The sequence below is a fragment of the Penicillium angulare genome (assembly GCF_028827245.1).
Source record: "Penicillium angulare strain IBT 27051 chromosome Unknown utg000004l_segment0_segment0, whole genome shotgun sequence".
Classification (NCBI taxonomy): Eukaryota; Fungi; Ascomycota; class Eurotiomycetes; order Eurotiales; family Aspergillaceae; genus Penicillium; species Penicillium angulare.
The window spans coordinates 1537666-1558514 of NW_026623163.1; the positions used below are offsets into that span (position 1 = coordinate 1537666).

At 46.0% G+C, this 20849-nt stretch overlaps 9 protein-coding genes across 9 annotated transcripts; 6 read left to right on the forward strand and 3 right to left on the reverse strand.

The window, feature by feature from the left end:
- Window positions 1–1410: 1410 nt before the first annotated feature.
- On the forward strand, window positions 1411–2514 carry nbp35 (Fe-S cluster-binding ATPase; the record flags this gene model as incomplete). Its single annotated transcript, XM_056920720.1, has 2 exons — window positions 1411–1498; window positions 1568–2514. The coding sequence occupies 2 exons, from the start codon at window positions 1411–1413 to the stop codon at window positions 2512–2514; spliced, it is 1035 nt and encodes a 344-aa protein (XP_056778757.1).
- A 1595-nt stretch (window positions 2515–4109) lies between these two features.
- N7478_004507 (pepsin-like aspartic protease) lies at window positions 4110–5551 on the forward strand (the record flags this gene model as incomplete). Its single annotated transcript, XM_056920721.1, has 3 exons — window positions 4110–4540; window positions 4605–5365; window positions 5424–5551. The coding sequence occupies 3 exons, from the start codon at window positions 4110–4112 to the stop codon at window positions 5549–5551; spliced, it is 1320 nt and encodes a 439-aa protein (XP_056778758.1).
- Window positions 5552–5864: 313 nt separating this feature from the next.
- N7478_004508 (putative cofactor for methionyl- and glutamyl-tRNA synthetases) lies at window positions 5865–7211 on the reverse strand (the record flags this gene model as incomplete). Its single annotated transcript, XM_056920722.1, has 1 exon — window positions 5865–7211. One exon carries the CDS (start codon window positions 7209–7211, stop codon window positions 5865–5867), a length of 1347 nt encoding a protein of 448 aa, XP_056778759.1.
- Window positions 7212–9073: 1862 nt separating this feature from the next.
- On the forward strand, window positions 9074–9906 carry N7478_004509 (bZIP transcription factor JlbA/IDI-4; the record flags this gene model as incomplete). Its single annotated transcript, XM_056920723.1, has 3 exons — window positions 9074–9149; window positions 9268–9543; window positions 9602–9906. The coding sequence occupies 3 exons, from the start codon at window positions 9074–9076 to the stop codon at window positions 9904–9906; spliced, it is 657 nt and encodes a 218-aa protein (XP_056778760.1).
- A 1149-nt stretch (window positions 9907–11055) lies between these two features.
- Window positions 11056–11811, forward strand: N7478_004510 (uncharacterized protein; the record flags this gene model as incomplete). Its single annotated transcript, XM_056920724.1, has 3 exons — window positions 11056–11062; window positions 11120–11614; window positions 11684–11811. The coding sequence occupies 3 exons, from the start codon at window positions 11056–11058 to the stop codon at window positions 11809–11811; spliced, it is 630 nt and encodes a 209-aa protein (XP_056778761.1).
- Window positions 11812–11835: 24 nt separating this feature from the next.
- N7478_004511 (uncharacterized protein) lies at window positions 11836–13645 on the reverse strand (the record flags this gene model as incomplete). Its single annotated transcript, XM_056920725.1, has 6 exons — window positions 11836–11978; window positions 12042–12181; window positions 12256–12362; window positions 12425–12610; window positions 12688–12828; window positions 12944–13645. 6 exons carry the CDS (start codon window positions 13643–13645, stop codon window positions 11836–11838), a joined length of 1419 nt encoding a protein of 472 aa, XP_056778762.1.
- A 2204-nt stretch (window positions 13646–15849) lies between these two features.
- On the forward strand, window positions 15850–16931 carry N7478_004512 (uncharacterized protein; the record flags this gene model as incomplete). Its single annotated transcript, XM_056920726.1, has 2 exons — window positions 15850–16727; window positions 16820–16931. 2 exons carry the CDS (start codon window positions 15850–15852, stop codon window positions 16929–16931), a joined length of 990 nt encoding a protein of 329 aa, XP_056778763.1.
- A 545-nt stretch (window positions 16932–17476) lies between these two features.
- N7478_004513 (Zn(II)2Cys6 transcription factor) lies at window positions 17477–19135 on the reverse strand (the record flags this gene model as incomplete). The annotated part of the gene is made up of 1 exon (XM_056920727.1): window positions 17477–19135. One exon carries the CDS (start codon window positions 19133–19135, stop codon window positions 17477–17479), a length of 1659 nt encoding a protein of 552 aa, XP_056778764.1.
- Window positions 19136–19853: 718 nt separating this feature from the next.
- On the forward strand, window positions 19854–20762 carry N7478_004514 (SMP-30/gluconolactonase/LRE family protein; the record flags this gene model as incomplete). The annotated part of the gene is made up of 1 exon (XM_056920728.1): window positions 19854–20762. The coding sequence occupies one exon, from the start codon at window positions 19854–19856 to the stop codon at window positions 20760–20762; it is 909 nt and encodes a 302-aa protein (XP_056778765.1).
- Between the last annotated feature and the right edge of the window lie 87 nt (window positions 20763–20849).

Below are 20849 nucleotides of genomic sequence, written 5' to 3' on the forward strand. Positions count from 1 at the left end.
ATTAAATCCTAAAAACAAAAAAAAATCCCTGGACTTGAGAGTTTGTGTTATTGAGATCAACTGCCAGGGTGTGTGGGACGTATTTATGCCACAGACTAACCATGGTGGACCCCCGTCGAGCCTCGACTACTAGGACGTCTCCCATAGGTGAATGGCACACAAGAGAGTTACTTAGTGTCGGCGGGCCCTCGAATGAAGCAGAAAGGGAAAGAAGCTACTGCGATCGTTTCCCAACCGAATTCATTACTCCCGGTCAACCACTACGAATCGAAAACTCTTCACCCTTATCCCCCCCCCCGGGTTTCCTAGCTTCCGAACCAATTCCCACGCAATGTTGGTCGCACATTGACCTTGACTACGACAAAGTGGGGGAGAAGCACAGGTGTCCAGGCTCGGGCGCTGCCGTGGCTGCTGTGCATCCCTCCAATCCACTCTGCCATGCATATTGAAACTAGTAAAGGAATTTCTATGTATATCCTGATGGGGGTGTCCGGGAGAGTACGGAGGACGAGAGCCTTCTCGGCAAATCAATGGGGGCAATGGGGGAGTGGGTAATGTATAGTCAAGTAGCTTGCAGGCAAGTGACATCAACTACTAGAGAACGAAGCGTCAACAAGAACAAGGAAATATGTTCAAGCGCTTGGCATAAATGTGCCCGAGGGAGATTGATAATGGATAGTAAAAAGTCTCCTAATCGAAATACATATCCAACGAGGGGTTTGACTATTCAACCAACGAGATCAAAGCGGGTACATTATGCGACAGGCAGACTGCAGCAGCTCTGACCCCGCTGTGATGCAACTGCATTGGCCTGTCCCACCCGGGATCATTTAAAAAGCGCCAAAGAATAAAGATTTGGGTCGTTGCGAAGGTTCTGACAGGACAAGGAAGTCTGTGTGCATGAAGTACTTTAATTCGTTCCAATGAATGGTCCAAATCCTAACCCTCTAGACCAGACCAGACTTGAAGGATGCATCAGAATCTCCGCATAGCCATCCCGCGTTTTAGCAACGTAAGAATCGACAATGCAGTTACTTCTTAGGGCGAAATACAAACAATTGCATGAAGTACGAAGATGAGGAGAGAAATCCTGGTAAATCCTTTCTCCTTCCGCATTTTTGGGTGCTTACGGTTCCTAGTTCTGCAAACTGAACTAAGCCACAATACTAGCCTAATATTCATCTCATTTCTTTTTCATAATGTTAGTCCTAAACCTTCAATTGCGCGAATGATATTCCTAGTATACGAGATGAGCCAGTTGACCTCTGCTCCGAAACCGCAGCGCCAATCGCGAGCGCCGGTTAGTCATCCCGCTTATCAATCATATCCGCCACTCTACGGAATTTCTCGAAACGTTCGGTCTTCCTTTGCGCGACTACCACCTTGCCTTGAATAATTAGATTCATCGCGATGGCACCATACGTGGAAGAGCCAAACGATGAGGCATCTTTCGCCGCGCCAGCCAAGCGGGCACCGAACCTGGTAGCCCCAGAACCAGGTATGTTTTCATGTGCGGGGAAATGAAGGCCAACATTTGAAGTATAAGAGAATCTAACGCGTGTTGTAGAGCACTGCCCTGGGCCCGAGTCTGAGAAGGCCGGTCAAGGCGATGCATGTGCAGGATGTCCGAATCAGCAAATTTGCGCCTCCGCGCCTAAGGGACCCGACCCCGATATCCCGATTATCACCGAACGACTCTCTCAGATCCGACACAAGATCCTCGTTCTTTCCGGTAAAGGCGGAGTCGGAAAATCCACCTTTTCGACCCTACTCGCACATGCCTTTGCGGCGAACCCAGACTCAACCGTTGGAATCATGGATACGGATATTTGTGGACCCTCTATCCCGAAGATGATGGGCGTCGAGGCGGAGACTATTCACGTCAGTAATGCCGGCTGGAGCCCTGTTTGGGTTACGGATAATCTGGGCGCGATGAGTGTGCAGTTTATGCTGCCGAACAGGGACGATGCAGTTATCTGGCGTGGACCCAAGAAGAATGGACTGATCAAGCAGTTCCTCAAGGATGTGGACTGGGGTGAGCTGGATTACTTGATTGTCGATACCCCACCTGGAACATCCGACGAGCATTTGTCTGTCAATTCCCTGCTTAAAGAATCTGGTGTCGACGGTGCGGTGGTTGTGACTACCCCGCAAGAGGTTTCGCTACTCGATGTCCGCAAGGAGATTGACTTCTGTCGCAAGGCGGGAATTCCTATTCTCGGATTAGTCGAGAATATGTCTGGCTTTGTGTGTCCGAACTGTACGCACGAGTCGCAAATTTTCCGGGCGACTACAGGTGGAGGGCGCCGGCTGGCTAAGAAAATGGGGATTCCATTCTTGGGAGCTGTGCCTCTCGATCCTCGCGTTGGTATGGCGTGCGACTATGGCGAGAGTTTTGTAGAAAATTTCCCTGATAGTCCTGCGTCGAAGGCTATTAAGCGAGTTGTTCGAGCAGTTGGAGAAGCGGTTGGAGAAAATGCGGACGATGTTCTCCCCGAGGACATGGTTGGTTGAAGTACTGCTGAGAGCAACTCTGTTTATTAGCGTTACGCATTTGGTTTTGATGGATGGGCTCCATCTGCGGCGTTCTTGCATAGTGTTATATTTTGATATCATGAATTATACGATCCTACGAATGAAATAATCTCATATTTTTATTTTACTTTGTCGAAGCAAACCACTATAGATTGATAGGCCTAATTTTGGAGTTTGGTACAAGAGAACTTCCCTTGCAAACTCGGCTCCAACCTTCCTTGAACCTAGTTCACTATATTTTAATCTCCGGTTGGGACGCCATGGCTACACCGTGCCGTTAGAGATAGCTTGGCGGCACGGCATACATAATACGGGTCCTTCAACTATGTCAATTCGGATGAAACATGACATCTTAACCTCATAAAGGTCTTGGTATGGCCCATATACCCTTTTCGGGGACATGTTCCTATTTTATGGCTGGGCAAATCTTGGCCAATGTCGACCAGCCTACAAGTAATTTACTTCAATTCCCTAACACACATGCTCAACTACTTTACAAGCTTGAAATGTATAATAGTACAATGATATTGAAACATACTTTATGCGCTTCAGTAATTAATCTGATGTCACGTATCAAAACCGAACATCATCACTACTAGCTATTTGTTCTCTACTAAAATGCGACCACGCAATCCGATCCCTACTATATCTCCACGAACCCATCCATTTCCCCGAAACCCCTGAAAATAAGTCTAGACCTCATTAAAAAACCCAAGAACATTCGGTAGTTCCCATAATAATGGCGGAGCATTTGCCTCTATACTCATGTGCAAGGGGGAAGATGAATCACGCACGTTGATTGGTCCTGCACCCGCCCATGCACTGTTTCAGAACAAATTACCATCCAACCATAATCCACCTCCACCTTTTCACCTGTCAGACCGACGCGCCAGGAGGTGCTCCACCAACATAAAACATTGACGTGTTAGATACAGATGAACTGTCAGGAGCAAATGGACATCCTATCTCACGCGCTGATCGACGACTCCACTGTGACGCCTCCAAAGAGAGGCAGCTGAGGCGCGCATTCTGAGAATCGTTGAGTCTGACCTGCCACATCGGTTTGCAGTCGTGCTGCTGATAGGTTAGATGTAGGAAATGGCTTGGATATTGGAAACAGCGGTGGAGTGGACTACGTACTCTTCGGTTTTAGTTTGTGGGGGTTTTCTGTATACTTCTATGGGTGTTGTGGATCCGGAAGTTGCCTTGACCGTAGGCTTTATAGATCTGTAGACGCCCATCTCCTATGTGAATATCTCTTTCTGTCGCCAGCTGGATTTGAATCATTCCTTTCGCTCTAGGGGCAATTTTTTCTCTTGTCTTTTTCTTTCTCTATCATTCATTTGATTGCCTGCCGGAACAGGTACCCATTGACTTAGGCTGTGCCTTGTCTCTCTTTCGTACATATTGACATTCATTCTCATTCACTGAGACAAACAAAAGGCAACAAACCCAATCATTCATCCAAAAGCTCCAAGGCAAATTTTTATTTTTATTCATTAAGTTCTTTTGTGGTCTGATATCGCACAACACATTCCTTGGAAATTCGCCGTGCGAATACCAACCCAACCACAATGCATCTTATACTTTCTCTTATTCTCGTAGTATGTCTGAGCTACGAAGTGTTAGCCGCTCCATCAGGCTTACTTCGACCTGTTCGAAAAAGCAGGTCCTTCCGCGTTGAACGGGTCAAACGCAGCAACTATGTGCGTGATGGATCTACCGCTATTCGCAAAGCATATCGCAAATATGGGATCTCAGCTTCTCAAATGGACGGCGGAGGTATGGATGATTTCGAGCCATTCTTCGGTGGCTTTGGCGGATTTGGTGGCAATGGACATCAGAGCTCTTCAACTTCATCAAGCAGCAGTGATAGCTCGACCGATTCAGACCAGGAGGGAACAGTCACTGCTACGTCGGTGGAGGGTGGATCTGAATTTGTGTCACCCGTTGTGATTGGTGGTCAGAATATTACACTGGACTTTGATACTGGGTCTGCAGATATGTAAGTTTATTTATTGTGAGATTGCCAAAGTCAGGATTGGATATTGATATGTTTGGTATTTCAGGTGGGTTATGAACACCCTTCTTTCATCCTCGGCGACAAAAGGCCATGAGACCTATGACCCCGAGAAGTCTAGTACCTTCCAATACGTGAATGGGGAGTTCGATATCTCTTACGGAGACAGTTCCTCTGCGGCTGGCTACCTAGGTCAAGATACAGTTAACATCGGCGGAGCGATTGTTAAAAATCAGGTCTTTGGTCTCCCAGTCGAAGTGTCCAGTGAATTCATCGAGGATACAAGCTCCAACGGACTGGTTGGACTTAGCTTTTCATCACTGAACAGCTTCGAGCCAGGTCCTCAGAAGACCTTCTTCGATAATATCGCAGCAGAACTTGAAGAACCGGTCTTCACAGCTCGTCTGCGTAGCGACGGAGTCGGCGAGTATGGATTCGGCAAAATCGATCACAGTTTGTATACCGGAATAATGGCGAATATTAGTATCGATTCATCGGCTGGATTCTGGCAGTTTGATTCAACTCAATACGCTGTTGGGTCGGGGGCTACGCGCGAAATAACCAATGTCACAGCTGCTATTGCTGACACTGGTACCACGCTGTTGCTGCTTAGTCCGGATGTCGTTGAAGTGTATTATGAGGCGGTCAAAGGATCCTCTTATTCGAGTAGTGTGGGTGGATACATTTATCCATGCTCTGTCGATTTGCCTAATTTGACTCTGGGGATGGGTTCATCGTTCAAGGCGGTTGTTCCGGGATCAGTGTTGGAGTATGCTGAAGTTGGTACTAATAAAACGTCGGGTGAAACGAGTAAGTTGTTGATCTCATTCGTGGTGCCGAATTTGTGCTAATCGTGGGTTTCATATAGTGTGCTATGGTGGTGTACAATCATGTTCTGGATCCGACTTCCAGATCTTTGGTGATATGTTCTTGAGGTCATATTATGTTGTTTTCGACAAGCGTGGCCCATCTTTGGGCGTTGCAACTCATACGTGATGCAGGATCATCGCTAGTATGGGTGCATGAGAGGCTTGAAAAGTGATGACTATCTGCAGGCAAATATTGTAAATATTCCAAATAGAAACAGAATCTTCGCAGCTTTATCTACTCAACTGTTTCAAAGCAAGTTGTAGTTGTATAAGGGAACCTTGAAGTCATGATAAAGCATGACCTTGTCTGAGGATATATGAACAGAAATAAATTTTTTTGCTATAGATTTTGCTATTTTATTGTCATCTTCTCGTGGGTATGCATGCAATGGCTGCTTATTTTGATATGATTCACCGTCCCTCAAAGAACAATATCCTTTTTACCGCACAGTGGCGCCCTTCAGAGTCTTGACAACACAGATAACACCCGAGGCGGTAACAAGCTTGCCGACAGGGGGCTTGCCTTCCTGGTCCTTCACAGTTGGGACAGCGTTGCTGTCAAACACAACCTCGAGGTCATCGTTGGTACCGAAGCCAGGCTGGAAGGTCTCCCAGACCTTCTTCTTGGGGTTAAGCTGCTTCTCAGGCTCGCCCTCGGCCCAGCCCTGGAAGCTAATGCGCTCACCAGCAGGGGCATCGGAAGGAGGAATAACAAGCTCGACGGGTCCAGCGTGTGAGTCAGCACCCTCCTCAACACGAGGAGAGGCAGCGAGAACCATAGCTGCGGACTTGATGCCACGCATGGTAACAGGCTTCAGGTTGCAGACAGCAACGATCTTGCGGTTCTGCATCTCAGCCAAGGGGATAAGGCCATTGAGACCAGAGCACACGGTGCGGACGGTCTTGCCAGTCTCCTCATCCAAAGAGGTGTTATCGGAGCCGGGAGCGTCACCACAGTCAATGGTGGAGACGAAGAGGGAGTCGGCGTTGGGGTGGTTGATGGCGCGCAGGATGTGGCCAACACGCAAATCGATGAGAGAGGGGGAGGGAGGAGTAGCAGGAGCAGCAGGGGCTTTAGGAGCCTTGGGGGCCTTCTCCTTCTTTTCCTTCTTGCCGGTCTTGTGACCAGCGGCGGCGGCAGCGGCAGCAGCATCGGTCGGGGCAGCGTCGCCCTTCTCAGCCTTCGCGGGCTTGCCCTGGCCGACAACAAGAGGCTTCTGACCCTCAGCACCAGCATTCTGCTGAGCAGCCTTCTCCTTCTTCTTGCGCTCCTTCTCCTCCTTAGCATCAACAGGCTTAGGCACGAACTTGACATCGTTCACATCAATAACAACCTTCTCCTCCTCAGGAATCTGCAGAGCGAAAAGGCGTGCGTTCTGGACAAAGTCGACATGGCGCACAATGTGGTGGTAGCCCTTCTCGCCTGTTCGCTCCTCGGGAGACCATTTTTCAACGAGAGGAGCAACAAGAGCGTAAACGGCGATGTCAGCGACCGAAGGCTTCGCACCAAGCAGGGTAGTACGGGTGGCGAGATGGGTGTTCAGCTGGGCCAGAATAGAGTCAAAAACGGACTTGTCATTGCTGGCGAGAGCAGTCTTCAAGCCGCTGACGGTGTTAAGCCATTGCTTGATGTCGGCCTCCTCGGTCTCGGCGAACTTCACCTGAGGGAAGATCTTGGGCGAAGCATGGAGGTAATCGGGCTCTGTGGCATCAGGGGAGATGGCGGCTGGGTATGAACGGTAGAGGAGGGAGAGGAGAGAGGACTCGGGGGCAGCTGCGGTCGCCATGGTGAATGCGCGTTGAGGAGATGAAAGAAAAGAAATTCGAGGAGGGGCACGGATCTGTGTCATCGATTGGCCCCGCGTTATGGTACCCGCCCACAGTCGGGTGGCACTCCTAAGGTGCATCAACTTGACAGGCAAGCCCAGGACCATGGGATCGGTCTGGAAAGCTCAAAAATTCTTCAAAATGATCAAGTGAAGCTTCCGCATTTTCATTTACCCCTTTTTTTCTTGTCGCGGCATCCGAACTATCCCGATGACTCAGCTAGGTTCTATTCAAAGCACACGACTAACTTTGTATGATTATGTACCAACTTGATTTGCCCATAATGTAGTTGATTTTTCAAATGGATTGAGAATTAAGTAATTCAATCACTTTCCGTCTTCCATATGCTTCCTGAACTTGGTGGTGGAGCTTTATTTCTTTTGCTTCCATGAAGCTGGCATTGGAAAAGATTAGTATACATCCACATCATGATGATGAGCGATCATCCGGGCGTGGATGATGAAATATTCAGGACTTACTAAAACCCAATTCTTCTATATAGTCATATAGAAATGCTAACCTAGTTTTGAACCTTGGATTAGCGGGATCTTCATGTTGTATACTGTTACTGTTTTCGGTGGCACAGTTCCAAAAGTTTGATATTCAAGGTCGTAGATAGGCAGTAATCTCACGGACAAAACGAAGATATAGGCAGGATAGTAACAAAGAAGACGATACCTGGTACAAAGGTGCACATGTAGAATAAAGTAGAATATGAGATCGTGGACTTCAGAATGAGGTAGTATCATGCTAAGGAGATATCGACCTCAAGAATAATCCTGGCTGCACATCTTCAGATGTATAGAATCAAGGGTTTTTAGTTTTTTAGGGATCTCTCTTTCCCGTCAGTAACGTTAGCTAGCCACTGTCGCAAATATCCCCGAGAATAAGTTTTTAAAGGGTATCATGATGTTTATACATTGGAAATAGTTCCTAGTAAATGAATACGTTTGTATAGGGGCGGGAGAGGCATATACGATACTAGTATCAATTAGTAACGTTGGCACTGGGAATAATGATTTCAGCGCTGGGTGCTAAGATATTTAGTGAATTGTCTCAATCCAACGTCCTAGTGCTATTTTCAGACCTAATATTTACATTAATTTCGTGTCTCGAGGACCTATAAAGCATAGCTGTAAGGGCCATGTCTCGTTTCTTCTCTAGAGTTCATTGAAGTCTACAATTTGGCTCTACTGTCGTGATCGCCATTGGAAAAACGCGTCATATGGTACAATTGAGTATGACATTGAGGTAGTGAACTCTTTCGCACAACGAGATCCCTGTCTTTAGTCAGTGTTCAAGATCTTGAAGAACTCAATTCATGATGCTGATATTATTTGAAGGAGTAAATCTTCTTGTCGGCTAGATCCACCTAACATGGCTCTTTAGAGAAAAACGCAGCGAAATGATCTTGATCCTTTGACTCTGATTGGGCTGATTCTTGGGTTACAATGGGATAGGGCTAAACCATGATCTACGCCATTGCTGGTTGGTCAATGGAGATCACTAGCGCCATGAGTCATAATGAGTCGTGAGATTTTGGAGGGGGCGAAGCAGATATCAACCAGTGATATCCGACATGAAGTGGATACGATTTTGGGGGCCTGATCTCCAGGGATCCCCACCCCCAGGTATATGATGGAGATAGTCCTTCGTTTCGCCTTTTCGTTTCTTCCTCAGGACACCACTCCTCGGCCTTCCTAGACCGAGAATTTTGATCACCTAAAGAGTCAAGACCCCCTTCCCTCGGGCGTTTACTCCAACCTTTCAACCGCTTTTTACGCGCCACGGGCCCGCACCGGCCCGTCTAAACTATCTCGTCATGGCGGCCTGTTCTTGCACCAGCAGCGCAGCCATTTCCCAGGTCGCGTTTATCTACTGGCAGCCCCAGCAGCGGCGTATCTCAGAATTCCCCGAGTGCGGCGTTGACGGGGTTTCCGGATCTATTTAATTATTCCCGTGATTTTTCGCAATACTCCTTTTCTTCTTTCGATCCGTCGTTGTGCATTCCTGCAGCGACACCACTCAACCAATCCTTTGATACCTTTGCTGCGCAGCAGTCGGATCTCTGGACAGAACCCGAACTGTCTTTCTCCGATATCGACTGGAATTTTATCTCTACCAACCACCATCATGCTACCCCTTACTCTACGGCCGCGGGCGGACTTGATATGTCTGTCACGGACCCATACGGTGTGGCGACCGCCTTCGCTTCCCTCTCAGACTCGGGCTCCCTTGAGCAACAGTCTCAGAACACTTCCTCTTTCATTCCTAGTTCGGCGAATTCCCAAGGTGAGATTCTCTTAAACCATCAAGTCATGCATTTGGCCGGTTTCTAATTTCCATATAGATGGGCTTTCGCATTCTTCACCTGCATCTCAAGTCCCGGCTTCCGTTGCAACATCTAAGTCTAGTCCTGCGAATTCGCTGGGTGATGACGCCCTGGGTCGTGTTGACTCGTCTCGCGTAGAAAAACGCAGACTGAATACACTTGCGGCTCGGAGATGTCGGCAGCGGCGTGTCGATCAGATGAAGACTCTCGAAGACGAGTTGGAACTTATCCGGAAAGAACGTGATGAGCTGAGGCTTAAGGTTTCGAAGCTGGAGGGGGAAACGGAGGCATTGAAAGGACTTCTCTCTCGAAAGAGCAAGTGAAGTCCTATGTAACGACTAACATTTTGAGCTGAGCTCTAATACAATTGATTTTAAGCTCATCTATTTCCTCTTCGTAAATGATGATCTCCGCTCATAAAACTTGTAGCAATTTTTGAAACGTTTTACACTCATGCATGCCCGGCGGAACGTTGATATTTAGGTATTCTGTCCTCTTTCATCTTGATGCCATTCATCAGCAGCGGCAATTGCCTCCGTCGAATTTTGTGTAGAATTTGTTTTGAAACAAGTTGACCCTCGTAGATACCATATCGGCATTGTGCCTACATGCACATGCGTACATTTGGATGACATCGGAAACCTAACCCCGCCCGCAAAACTTACCCTATTGGGAAGGAGAGGGGGTCGCATTAGCATCTATTATAAAAACGACTTGACAGGATCTATTGATTTTATTTCGAACAAGCAAGGACTTGACTTCTCATCCCAGAACCCGTTGAGAGTTTCACCTATTATCCCATAAGTTCATATAAAAGTGAAGACCGAAGACCTGCCTGACATGCGGGCCGTTCGTTTCCACGGAAGAGAAGATGTTCGAGTGGATGAGATTGAGGAACCCATATGTGGCCCCGGGCAGGTAAAAGTATGATACATCGATCACCTAAAATCCTTTCAACCTGAGTTAAAAATCATATATCCAATTAGATCAAGCCCGCCTTTGTAGGGATCTGCGGAAGTGGTAGGGATTTTGGACCCCTGTCATTTGAACCCCGGTCTAACAGAAGATAGATTTGCACGAGTATCTTGGTGGCCCAATAGCCGTTCCTGTCAATCCTCATCGGATAACAGGGGACAAGTTACCGACCACTTTGGGTCATGAGTTTAGTGGAACGATAGAAGAAGTGGGGGAAGGGGTATCTGGGTTCAATATTGGTGACAAAGTTGCTGTTAATCCCAGTCTCAGCGATGGAACATGCGGGAACTGTCAAATAGGAAGAAGTAACTCGTGCTATAACCTTGGATTTATTGGATTTAGTAGTGAGTTATTGAGGACATGGATAATATCGACTGTGACCGGTTTATACTGACTTCATGGTCTCTCGAAAACTAGGTCGATCGGGCGGGTTATCAGACCATGTTGCTATAGACAAGAAACATGTGTTTCGGCTTCCAGACTCGATACCATTAGATATGGGAGGTATGAATATTTATCATGATCTTGATATATCAATATTTATCTAACTTCTATGATTAGCATTGGTTGAGCCTATATCTGTCGCTTGGCACGCTGTTAGCCGCACTCCAATCCAGAAAGACGATATAGTACTGGTGGTTGGTGCCGGACCAATTGGTCTTGCCATTGTCCAAGTCCTTAGATCTCAAGGAATTGAAGAGATAATTGTTGTGGAATTTTCAGAGAATCGAGGGGAATTTGCTCGTACCTTTGGCGCATCGAAAGTTCTAAACCCGACGAAGGTGGATGCTCTTACAGAAGTTCGAGCATTGACGCAGACTACCCGTGGCAATGGTATAGGTACTGCAGTAGCCTTTGAAACCTCCGGAACTCAGGCTGGGTTGGATCTTGCCATGAGCGCTCTAAAGGTCCGTGGAACGACAGTTTTAGTTTCTCTTTGGGAGAAACCACCAACTCTCAATGCAATTCATTTCATTGTCGGCGAAAAACATATTGTCGGCACTATGGGATACGATGATAGTGACTTTGAGGCTGTTATTGATGCATTGGCCACCGGTAAGTTTCATTTAACGAACAGAAAGAAAAAGCATACTGTATGTCTGTTTTTCGACTAATGCTTCCCAGGAAAAATTACTCCAATGTCTATGATAACGAGCAAGATTCCTATGGACAAAGTAGTAGAGAAGGGACTAAAAGCACTCGTACATGACAAAGAGAAGCATGTCAAGATCTTGATTGATGTATCTGCATGATTTCCTCTGAAGCATTGATATGATTCAGGCCTCCGTCCAGCTTTCATCTTCATTCGCTGGAGTGCTTCGTTTTCCCTTGCGCCTATCCCGCAGAACAAACAATTGAATGGCAATAACACCTACAATTGCCGCAATTACCAACGCGAATGTGGTGGGAAAACCGTATCCTATAACAGACAAACAGTAAGAACCTATGTAGCATGTTTAAATAACCAGTTATTTTCACTTACGGAAATTTGGAGCCATCGTCTGAGGAAAAATGAGAATAGGCAACCAGGCAGCTACCGCGTACTGGAAACCATTCATACTGCTAATAGTGAATGCTCTCGCTTCATTATTATCGGCGCAGATTTCGTTTGCCCACGAATAACTATTGTGAGTAGAGGAACTTATTAGCAACAGTGCAATATCCAGAACACTGGTGCTATCCAAGATGCAACTTACAATACGGCAGTCATCAGTTGAATATTGCAGGTCAAGAAAGCGAATTCTTTCAAAGGGACACTTGATGGCCAAGCAGCGAGAATACCGTTTGGTAAGAGTGTAAGGATCTGTTGGATATCATGTTAGCTTTTTCATACCAGCCTGAACCATATCCGCGACATCTACTGACCAAAGGTATAAGCACCCATGCAAATCTGCTTCCCGTATAATCCGAGAGGAATCCCCACAAGACAACACAGCCTCCAGAGATCAACGAGGTACCGGTTGGAATAACGTTTCGATCACTAACTGAGAAGCCCTCGGCCTTCAGCCAAATCGCAAAGTAGCTACTAGCGCCACAGGACTCTCCATATAACTATATCGGACGGATTAGAAAATGTTGCCCCTAGCCGCGATGAAGATCTTACCGTATATCCCAAGACAAAAGCGTACCACTTCCAAGAGCCAAATGTCCGCTTGACCGTGGCCAATGTTATCTTCGCAGGCGGAGCCTTCCCAGCTTTCCGTACCCTTTCGATGGCGAGTTCTTCTCTTCACTGGTAATGAACCAAGCCCGAGTTGTATGTGGTGTATCTGGAAGAAGGAAAAATGTCGCAAATCCGACAGGTATCGTCATGCACTGTGGATGTATCTCGTCAGCAAAGTAAAAAAAGGCAAGGCAACGACTACCGTATTTCGATATACATACCCCACAAATAATGTACAACCATCTCCACCCAGCAAGGCCATGAGCCCCATCCAAATTTTTGTATACGGCCGCCTGGAGATAACCACTAAAGGCCGTCCCCAGAGGAGCAGTCATATGAAATAGCGCGACTCGCTTTGCCAGCTCGGTTTTTGTATACCAACTCCCCAGAAGATAAAGTAACACAGGGAAGAACGAACTCTCAAAAAAGCCTACCAAGAACCGGAATGCGTAAAGCTGGCTCACATTCGTCATACCAGCTTGCGCAAAAGTAAAAGTAGCCCAGCCTACTTCCATCGCTGCGAGCCAGATACTCGGTCTTATTCGCTGAATGATCAATGTACTTGGGATCTGCATCACTGCGTATGAGACCGTATACACTGTTTGAGCGTACGTATATTGATTTCCGTACATGGAGAGTGATTCTTGCATGCCCGAGACATATGCATTGGTTATGTTGCCTTGGTCAAGGTATTTCATGAAAAATCCTAAACATCCTATGGTGAGAATCGCGGCGTCAATTTTCAGCAGTAGACGTTGCTCCTCAGGCGATTTTAGATGCGTATCTGTGTCCCAAATGAATGAGCGAAATGATCGTCGTGGAGGAGGTAGCTGAGTTGCATCTTCAGAGGCAGAGTCAGTAGACTTCGTCGCTTCATCTGCTTGCTTGACAACTCGAATTGTTTGTGTCGCTGGATTGCCCATATTGCCGCGCTGACTCTAGCAGACAACTCTACAGGAAGCTCATAAACGCTCCGAGCCAAGTATATATATATATATATATGTAATAAAATTCAAATCAATATTTGATTTAGAAGATAATGGTTATATAAGGATACTAACCCCGAATATCTTACTGGCTAGAGTCACTAGACTCATCACGACATTTTTGCATTATATAACATGCCATCAGATAAAGAGGTCTGTCCGCTTTAAATATATGGCTAGATCTGATGCCATATTAGCGACCAATTAGCCATGCATCGTCTATCGGAAGTTTAACCCACTCAAGACATCAGGAATCGGCCTTTACTCCAAGTCGGGGTCGAGCCGTTGGGGTAAACCTCGGCCCTCGAGCATTAGTAGACAAAAATCTCTATACATCGTACATTATTGCCGACCGATATAATTATCATTCTCTTCTTAGTATGGAAAAGCTTAATAAAGAGTTTTGTCAATTCTCAATCAAAATGATGAATTATCTTTTCCAAACAAAAAAAAAGAAAATAAAAGATTGTCAAGAGTTTTAAAAACTGAAGCGGATGGGAGTGAAGCTTGTTTTGTAGATATTGCCTATGTAGTGGAATAAACTTGAAGTTCTTGATTCCGTAGAACCATTTGCCAGGGAGCACTCGAATATTCCCTGCTGGATATGGAACTTCCATGTAGCCGTCAGTCGCTTTGAGCTTTGCAATTGCTCAGTAATATCGCAACGACAAGCTATGCTAACTGTGCTCTTGTTGATACGGTCGACCACGGCCATGACCTCGTCGTAGCCGGCTCTATTCTTGGGGATGCCGAAAAATCTATAGATACGCTTTGCCAAAGCTCGTCAGGCACGGGGGGAGACTGCAACAGCCCAGGAACGCGGTCCCTCCAACTCTTAGCTTGTAAATTTGACAGTTGTCCACATATTGTTTCTCACATCCATGGGCACCCCAGACCAGCAATAGTAACGATCTAATAGGAGAGTCCTTGTACCTTTCACTCCCGGATGGGCAGTCATTTGTTGCCCATGAACTTTGTAAATCAACCTCGCCCGGAGATCGTGGATGTCGGTAGTAATAGATTGATGATCCAGAGCTTGAGAATGTGAGTTTCCCATTGAAATAGTTGGCGACATTGGAATTCAGCATAGTTCCGAGATAGTTGAACATAATAGGTCCGGGTTCCTGATATTGGTCTTGCGTCGAACATTGAAAGGCAAATCCATTAGGCAAGTCAAGTATTGGGTTGGTCCAAGTTGGCTTCCAATCAGGGTTTGGATCTACGACAGGCCCTGTATCATGTAGTATTTGATATCGGTTCATCAGACATGGAAGGTAAACGAACCATGAGCAAGGTAGCCACATAATTTCTTTTTCTTTCCAAGGTTCTGTTCATTTGTGATCGCGGCGCGAGTCTTTGCCAATCTGTCATCTTCTTGATGTACATATACCTACTAGTAGGTAACCCTGGAGGGAGATTCATAATGATATATATTATGTACTATAAATAGTAAGAAAGATACTAGTAGTGGGGTATGTCACGGTGGTGAGTGTCTCCAAGTTTTAGTACCTACTATATAGTATACTTCAAGTTCTACTACTAGGCTACAGCTACTACTAGTGTATTCTTTGTTACATACTGCATATAAAATTCTTTGATAGACCTACCACTCTCTTTCTTCGAACAATTTAATACTAACCAATAATTGAAAATAATTGTTGAAATCACAGATGAGGATGCTATGAACAAATTTACATACAGATCTTATAATGCAAGATATTGAACCCCTGTTTTATTTATACTTAGTTCTCAAAGTAAATGGATAATTAACTCAAAGTAAATGGATAATTAACTCAAAAATTCCGGACCTACGCCCAACAACAACCCACGCTCACTAGCAGCTGCGACCGGGAATAGATTCTCTTGCTAACTACATAACATCAACTGATGACTCAGCATTCGGCCGAACAGATCAATAAAAGTTGTATCTTATCGGCTTGGATTTGTCAACACGAGTTAATATTTGGTATAGGTTTGCTTTGTATTTTGAATCCTTCATTCCAGATTATAAATGAAAGTTAGACAGAGATTTATAAAAGAGAGAGACGGAGTTAGATTTTTCAAGTGTTTCAAAATCTTCTGTCGCTCTGAGCATCATTTATAGTTTCAATTCAACCAACCATTAACTCACATACAAAGAGATGTTTTTCCAGCCAAAAGTCACTCCCCTCCCTTCTGGCATCGAGCTTCATGGAAAAACAGCCATTATAACGGGTGCTAGTGCAGGTCTTGGCCTCGAGACAGCCCGCCAATTACTCTGTCTAAAATGCAGCACCCTAGTTCTTGCCGTTCGAAACACAACAAAAGGGGAATCCTGCGCCGAAGAACTACGTCAAGACCCAGTGATCAAAACCAACAATCCCAATGCCATCATCAAAGTGATTAAGCTAGACGTCGATGACAACGCAAGTGTACAAACGTTCGCTCACGAATTGAAACGCCAGATCTCAACCGTCGACTACCTGATTCTAAACGCAGGATTAGGTAGAATTAGTCATGAGCGCAGCGCATCAGGCCATGAACGTTCGTTGCAGGTCAACTATCTCTCAAATGTTCTCCTCCTGGCGGAGCTGCTACCCTACCTCAATGATAGCGCGGAGAGAAAAGGCTCGCCGGTACGGGTTACGTGGATTGGAAGTCGCGGACACCAATCAAACACTAGCTTCGAAATGAAGGCACCCATTCGTGATGGTGAGTCTGTTTTTGGTCGATTCGACAATGAGGCGGCTTTCTTGCCGTGGGCATCTTATGCAGATAGTAAGTTGCTCTGTGCTATGTTTATGTATGAGCTCTCGCCACGGTTGGATGGGGACAAGATCATTTTGAACATGATTTGTCCTGGTATGCTCCGCACTGGAATGGGTGATTTTCTTCCATTGCCATTGCGTGTGATAGTTGGACTTTTGGTACATGCCAGAGGAAGACCAGTCGAGATTGGGGGGATTTTGGTCGTGAATGCGGCTGTTGTTGTGGGCGAGGAGTCTCATGGGAGACATATGGGGGATAAGGAGATTCTTGAGTAAGTTGGGCATACTTTCTGCTTTCCCCTTATAATGGGTCTACTATGAGGTGGATCTCTGTGTGCTAAAACGGTTTCTTTTATCTTACTAGAGTTTCGAAGTATATTCAGTCTCCTGCAGGGCATGTAGTTCAGAAGAAGGTATGGGAAGAGACCATTGTGGAGATGAGAAAGATCACGGCACTACCGGTGGAATTTAGATAGGATATTGGTATTTTTTCGCTTTGAGGGGATATTTTGGGCATTTCAAGTCATTCAATTTACTGTATCCTGCCTCGAATGGATCGATTATAAGATATCCTGGAACAGTTCCTAGATTGCGGGGCCTAAATATTGTTGCCAAGTATTCAAGTCAAATAACTCCTTAATCACATCGTTTTTCGAAGAATCCCGTATCTGGGGTACAATGGGAAACATAGGTTCCAAAATAGAATCCTCTCGAAGACTGTCGTCTCGAATTCTGATAATGATACCTAGCGACTTTGACTGTTCTGATTCCGTCCCTTGGGATTCCTGGGAATCCCCAAAAGGTGGGCTTCGAAGTTGATTGGAGTTACAGAGGAGATCAATCAGTTCATTCACGCAGTATTCCATCTCGACTTTCTGTTCCGATTCAGTCCCCCTATTGCTCTTCAAGTAAATTGAAATTAAAAGAGAGCACTGCTGTGGACAGTAGTATTTCGAATGAAACCACAAGTAGGGCTGGAAAGCGGGAGTTTGAAAGAGGTGGATGAATATCTGAAGATATTTTAAACACAGCCTCGCGACACTATACTCAGAAAAAGAAAATAAGCATCATAAATCCCTCCATGAAATGATAATGGGACATACCTTTTCCAGCAAGAGGTACTTAAGGACGACGTCTCATTTGAAGATGGAAGGAGCATTTTCTGGTAGCTGATGACTAGCTCCAACTTGAGAAGGGATAACATCATTCTCGTCCATGTGCCAGTTATACTAGGCTCTTTATTCCAAAAGTCATACCAAGTCTCAGATCCAGAAGCTGTAAAGTCATTTTCGAGGGTTCCACGGGAGATCCGGAAGGGAATCATCCCCTTTTCTGGTACACCATGCACAGGAATCTTATCGAATAATCGGTTGACGGAAGTGCAGATCAACTTTATTAACTGAGTGTGGCGTTTCAAAAATGATATCTGAGCCCGCGGGTTATATTGAATATGACGCATAAGCGACGATTGAACCTTCGCGGCCAAGCACTGGATGTAGAAACGTGCAGTAACCAAATCAAATTCTAGATGAAGAGGTGAATTGGGGATAAACATGTCATTGAGAGAATTAGCGTCATGTGTGGTTCCAAGACAAGGATATAAACCAGTGGAAAGACTAGTTTGCAGGTCTAGCCAGATTAGATGATCCGACACAACATCATCATCAGTCCGCAATGCGAAGTCTATTGTATTTCCGTCAAGTCCCATAGTTTGGGCCAAGCGAAGAGCGCTGGCCACAAAAGTGGCAGATTGAATAGGCGTCTGCTCGGTAAAGTGAAAATGTAAGATAGATGCGACAAGAGTATTCAAAGTTGGGTATTCAGTGTGGCGACAGGCCACCAAGCTTTCAGCGCAAGCATCTTTCAGCTGGGTGATTGTTTGTCTTTGATCAATTCCACGAAAGGTGGATGATTTCCAAAATGAATCTGGCGCGGTTGAAGCACCGGCAAATAAGATGGCCCACATGGTACATATGAACGTGGGGTCGCGTATCAAGAGTGGCGATCCCACGGATGGAGGGTCGGCCCCTAGTGCCGTCCAGAATGCTTCATAATGGGGCAAAAATCTAGTTTTGGACAATAGAGGATAGATTGGGTGTACGGCCATCATATAGTATTTGACTAGTTCATGGCATTGGTCTTCATTCGGAAGGCCGCGAAGTAGCATGGCCAGTGAGATAGATGAGATATAAGACGGAGGAAGACCCTCTGGGTCCTCTTGATCGAAACCAGAAAATGATGCGATAAGTTTTTCTTGGCCGTCAATGGAGGCCCAGAAAGATTTACCAACAGATCTCTGTCGTGGCCCTTGATCAAGTCTGTGAAGACGTGGGAACGACGTGAGAAAACAATATCCAGTTGACTGGTCTGTTTCTTGTATCTCCGTAGCCCTCACTGAGGTAGTATCTGACTTATCCGACTGAGTAGGTTCTATATTTGGGGTTGAATTTGAACGGTGATGTTCTGTCGAGGGGACCACGCGACCTGTATCAACGTCTCTGAAATCGGTAGGATATTCACAGGTTTCGGATGCCGACTGACAGTTCATGCATTGTGGTTGTTCCTTCCCACAGCGAACCTTTCGGCGACGGCATCTGAGGCATGTAAGGCGTATCCGAGGTTTTTTGACCCTGCGACCTCCCTGAGATGGGCTGACTGATTGAGATGAAGCACGAATCATTTCGTCTGGTCGTAAGTGAATGAGTACACAATTTCCCTGCGCAGCAGATGCGAAACACTTAAGGAGATGGGTAAAAGCCTCGCCTCGGCCGAATCAATAAACAAATGCAATGCTGACACATCATTCGGCCGACCAGGCCAACCAGCGCCGTTCAACTTCCCAACAACTTCAGGGGTTGGAAGAACTAGTTGGACCACCTGGGCAGCTGCCAGGTGTAGCCCTGTAGCTCGAGTGCCGACCGTAATTCAAGTCCCTGCTCGATAATTACGGGAAATGACTCGTAACATTGAAACTTAAGCCAAAAGGATCGACATCCCTGCTTGATCTGCCCAACACGGGGAGTTGCCGCTATCAAGTTGTCGGACCTTATCCGACGCGAAGCACATAAATCTAACATCCGGTTCATTTGAAGAGGGTCCCGGGCCCCGGAATTAGATTTATTGTATGCGTACTGTATTACCTTAAGCTTTCATTCACAACCCTCGCGGTCGAAGCGTTTACGTCGACCCCAAAGTGTGTCATCTCTGGTGACCAAGGGGATAAGCGGAGGGGAGCCGCATATCGGCGGGTCTGCTTCCCATGGACAGACTTCAGAGTAAGAAGAACCGCTCCCTGACATTACAGTATATTTTAATGGGGCTGCATTCTAGAATCTCATTTTCAAAAAAAAAAAAATCACGGTCTCGTTTTCTTTTAGCCCTCATGCAACCATACAACAATGGTCACTCAAGACACCCCAGTTATCACCGCACAGCAATGGATATCGCTCCCAGCTGAATTCCGAAGACCAGGGAGCTCAGAACACTCCAAAAACCAGAAAAGAAATCGAAAGATTGACTCATTCCTGGAAGGTCCAGTATTTATCTCTCATCTATCCTGTTTGTTCGTGACCGATATTCCCTACGGGCGAATATTTTCCATCGATATAGCCACTGCGACTTGGTCACTTTTCCTCGAATACGATGGCGAGCCAAATGGTATGGCCTGGAATCCATTGACTGAAAAAATAGTCATCGCAGACTTCAAGCAAGGTATACTATCTCTTGACTTGACGACTAAAACGGTCACACCACTTGCGACTCGCTACCATGGCGAAAGGTTCAAGGGGCCCAACGATTTAGTCGTTGCTCCTGACGGCTCGATCTATTTCACGGATCAAGGAATGACGGGTCTCCATGATCCATCGGGACGGGTGTATCGCCTTTTTCCTAATGGACGATTAGATCCAATCATTACGAATGGACCTTCACCTAATGGCCTCGTTCTGACCCGAGATAAAACATCACTGCTCGTAGCTATGACAAGAGACAATGCTGTTTGGCATATCCCTTTCTATGAGGATGGGTCTGTGCAACGCGTTGGCCGATATTCGAGCTATTATGGGATTGGAGGGCCAGATGGAATGGCGCTGGATGAGGAGGGGAATGTGTTTGTTGCTCACTCAACCTTAGGGACTATTTATGTTCATGGTTCCAATGGTAAACTAAAGACGAAAATCGAAAGTTCAGTTGGAAATGGCACTACAAATTTGACTTGGGGAGGAGAAAAGTCCAATGTTTTATATATTGTGGAAAGCGAAAGCGCTTCGATTTTGAGAGTTGATTGGCATTGTGCTGGTTGCCTTTGATTAAATTTGTGCTAGAATAGCTGCTTGATGAAGTTGTCATTTTTTCAACATAATTGTGGTACAACTCTTTGGTCTTGAAATCTTCAT